Raw genomic sequence first — 1,977 nt, 5'->3', positions numbered from 1 at the left:
TTGTAGTCTCCTCATATATCCTCCTTCTAGTTTGATTGCGTACCTCACTCTTTGGAAGCTAATATTTTGGACCTAACATTATGCACGTCTTGTTATTGGGTTTGTTCCTTGATAAATAAATGTATTCATTTTTCCTTAATTAACAAAAAAGAGTTTGATTGATTAGAGAAGGGATCGGAGATGAGCTAGCCTACTCGAGAAACTTCAGATCGACACTTGCACATGTATAGTAGTTTTACCTGTACAGAGATGACCTGATTTTATTAAACAAAATTACTACAAGATACATATAAATACCTAATTCTCTCACAAAATTATCTTCATTGGGGTTCCAATCATAACAGTGTGAGATCAACAGAAGAAGTGAACTGTTAGCTGCTTGTAGATTTTTATTTATTTTTCAAGCACTAAGCAATTCACTTTCGCATTCTACTTCATCCTTATATTACACACCAATTTAGACCCTCTGATAAGTCCGGAGATCACTGATTGGAAACTTCGCACTCACTCCCGGAACAAGTGCTCCTCGCCGGACCGGTGATCAATATGCTTGATCCAACGGCCAGGACCCTTTCTAATAGTACTGATCGGTCACACAGTTCCGCCGCCGTACCCTATATGAGCAATATCCAATCCTTTACCCACCGGCAAAAACACCGACCTCACCACACGAGTTCCTCTCTCCACCACACCGTGCCATCTGAACCCTTTTACGTGTCTCTGCCAAGCATTCTTGCATGCAAAAACCGCCCCTCTAGGGCTCACCTTGGCAGTCCTTAAAACCCTAACGAACTCCCTCTGGCTGCAGTCAACCACCAAGAAATCAACTCCCGCCGTCGCCACGTCTGACTCTCCAACCACCACCTCCGGCAGTACCGGTGCGTTACGCATGGCCTTTAAGTACTCCACCCTCGAACGTTCGTCGGGGACTACACAAACGTGCCGTCCGCACGTGTGGCGGGCTGCCGTGGCCAGGCCAAGGCTGATGGCGATCGGATTACCGTAGGACCACGCTTCGACGATTAGCTTTGCGTTCCAGCCGGCCGCCATGGCAGAGAGTAGCTCGGCAACACCAGATTCTCTAAATTTCTCACACTGCAACAGAAGATAGCAAAATAACTCATTAGTTGTGGGATCGATATATAATAAGAAGCTCGTGCTTAAATGGTAAACAACATGGAAACTCAAATAAGCTCGATCGAACTTCGATCAACCAAATATACAATACTTACTGATTTGACAGTGTCTAAGTAAGCTTTGGAAGCTGTTTCTGGGGACCAAACGAGCTTCATAATCTATGGGCCGGTCAGAATTTGGAGAGAGAGAGAGAGAGAGAGAGAGAGAGAGAGAGAGGTGGATTACTGAAGTTAGAGATATCTGTGTGCTGAGGCTATTTATAAATGGGTGATGAGAGGAAGAGAGATCGAGTTGTCGCTAGCGAGGAGTTTAGCGTTGACATTTGGGCACACATTTCAGTTAAGAACGTGTGAGTTTTTGTATATTAATTGAATATGAAATGCAGAATCAATGTATACGAGCCAAAAGTGAGAGAGGGAGTTGGAATTGAATAGAAATGTTCACCGGTATAGATCAGTTTGGCAAGTTGGTAGCTGCTGTGCTTATCTAACTGACTACGTATCCAGCTGACAATTGTACGGTTTTCGAGATTGGTTACTGACTTGATCAAGTAAAGTCGTATTACAATATCCAAGTTGGTCCGTGTATAAAACGAATCTCAAAATTATAAATAGGAAGAATAGCCCAGAAGAAAAATAAGGGTCTGGTTTGGTGATCATGCATGGAGTAGACGAGTGATTAAAACAACAATTCCATGCCTTTTTTTCATGGAATGGAAAACAAAGATTCGAGGTGCAATATTGTAAGGTGACACTTAGCCAGAAATTTTAAGAATCAAATAGTTTTAGGACCTAATAAAATTTTTTTTCTTTTACTACTAGTTGACAATGTACTCTTTAT

The 1,977-nt window shown here is 42.3% G+C and overlaps 1 protein-coding gene across 1 annotated transcript; it reads right to left on the bottom strand.

The window, feature by feature from the left end:
• Positions 1-242: 242 nt before the first annotated feature.
• LOC126802880 (uncharacterized) lies at positions 243-1,348 on the bottom strand. Its single transcript, XM_050530588.1, has 2 exons — positions 1,233-1,348; positions 243-1,095 (listed from the first exon to the last, which is right to left on the bottom strand). The coding sequence occupies exons 1-2, from the start codon at positions 1,290-1,292 to the stop codon at positions 592-594; spliced, it is 564 nt and encodes a 187-aa protein (XP_050386545.1). The 5' UTR covers positions 1,293-1,348; the 3' UTR covers positions 243-591.
• Positions 1,349-1,977: the final 629 nt, after the last annotated feature.

Source organism: Argentina anserina, chromosome 7 (genome assembly GCF_933775445.1).
Source record: "Argentina anserina chromosome 7, drPotAnse1.1, whole genome shotgun sequence".
Lineage (NCBI taxonomy): Eukaryota > Viridiplantae > Streptophyta > Magnoliopsida > Rosales > Rosaceae > Argentina > Argentina anserina.
This window is presented reverse-complemented; position numbering and strand designations above follow the sequence as displayed.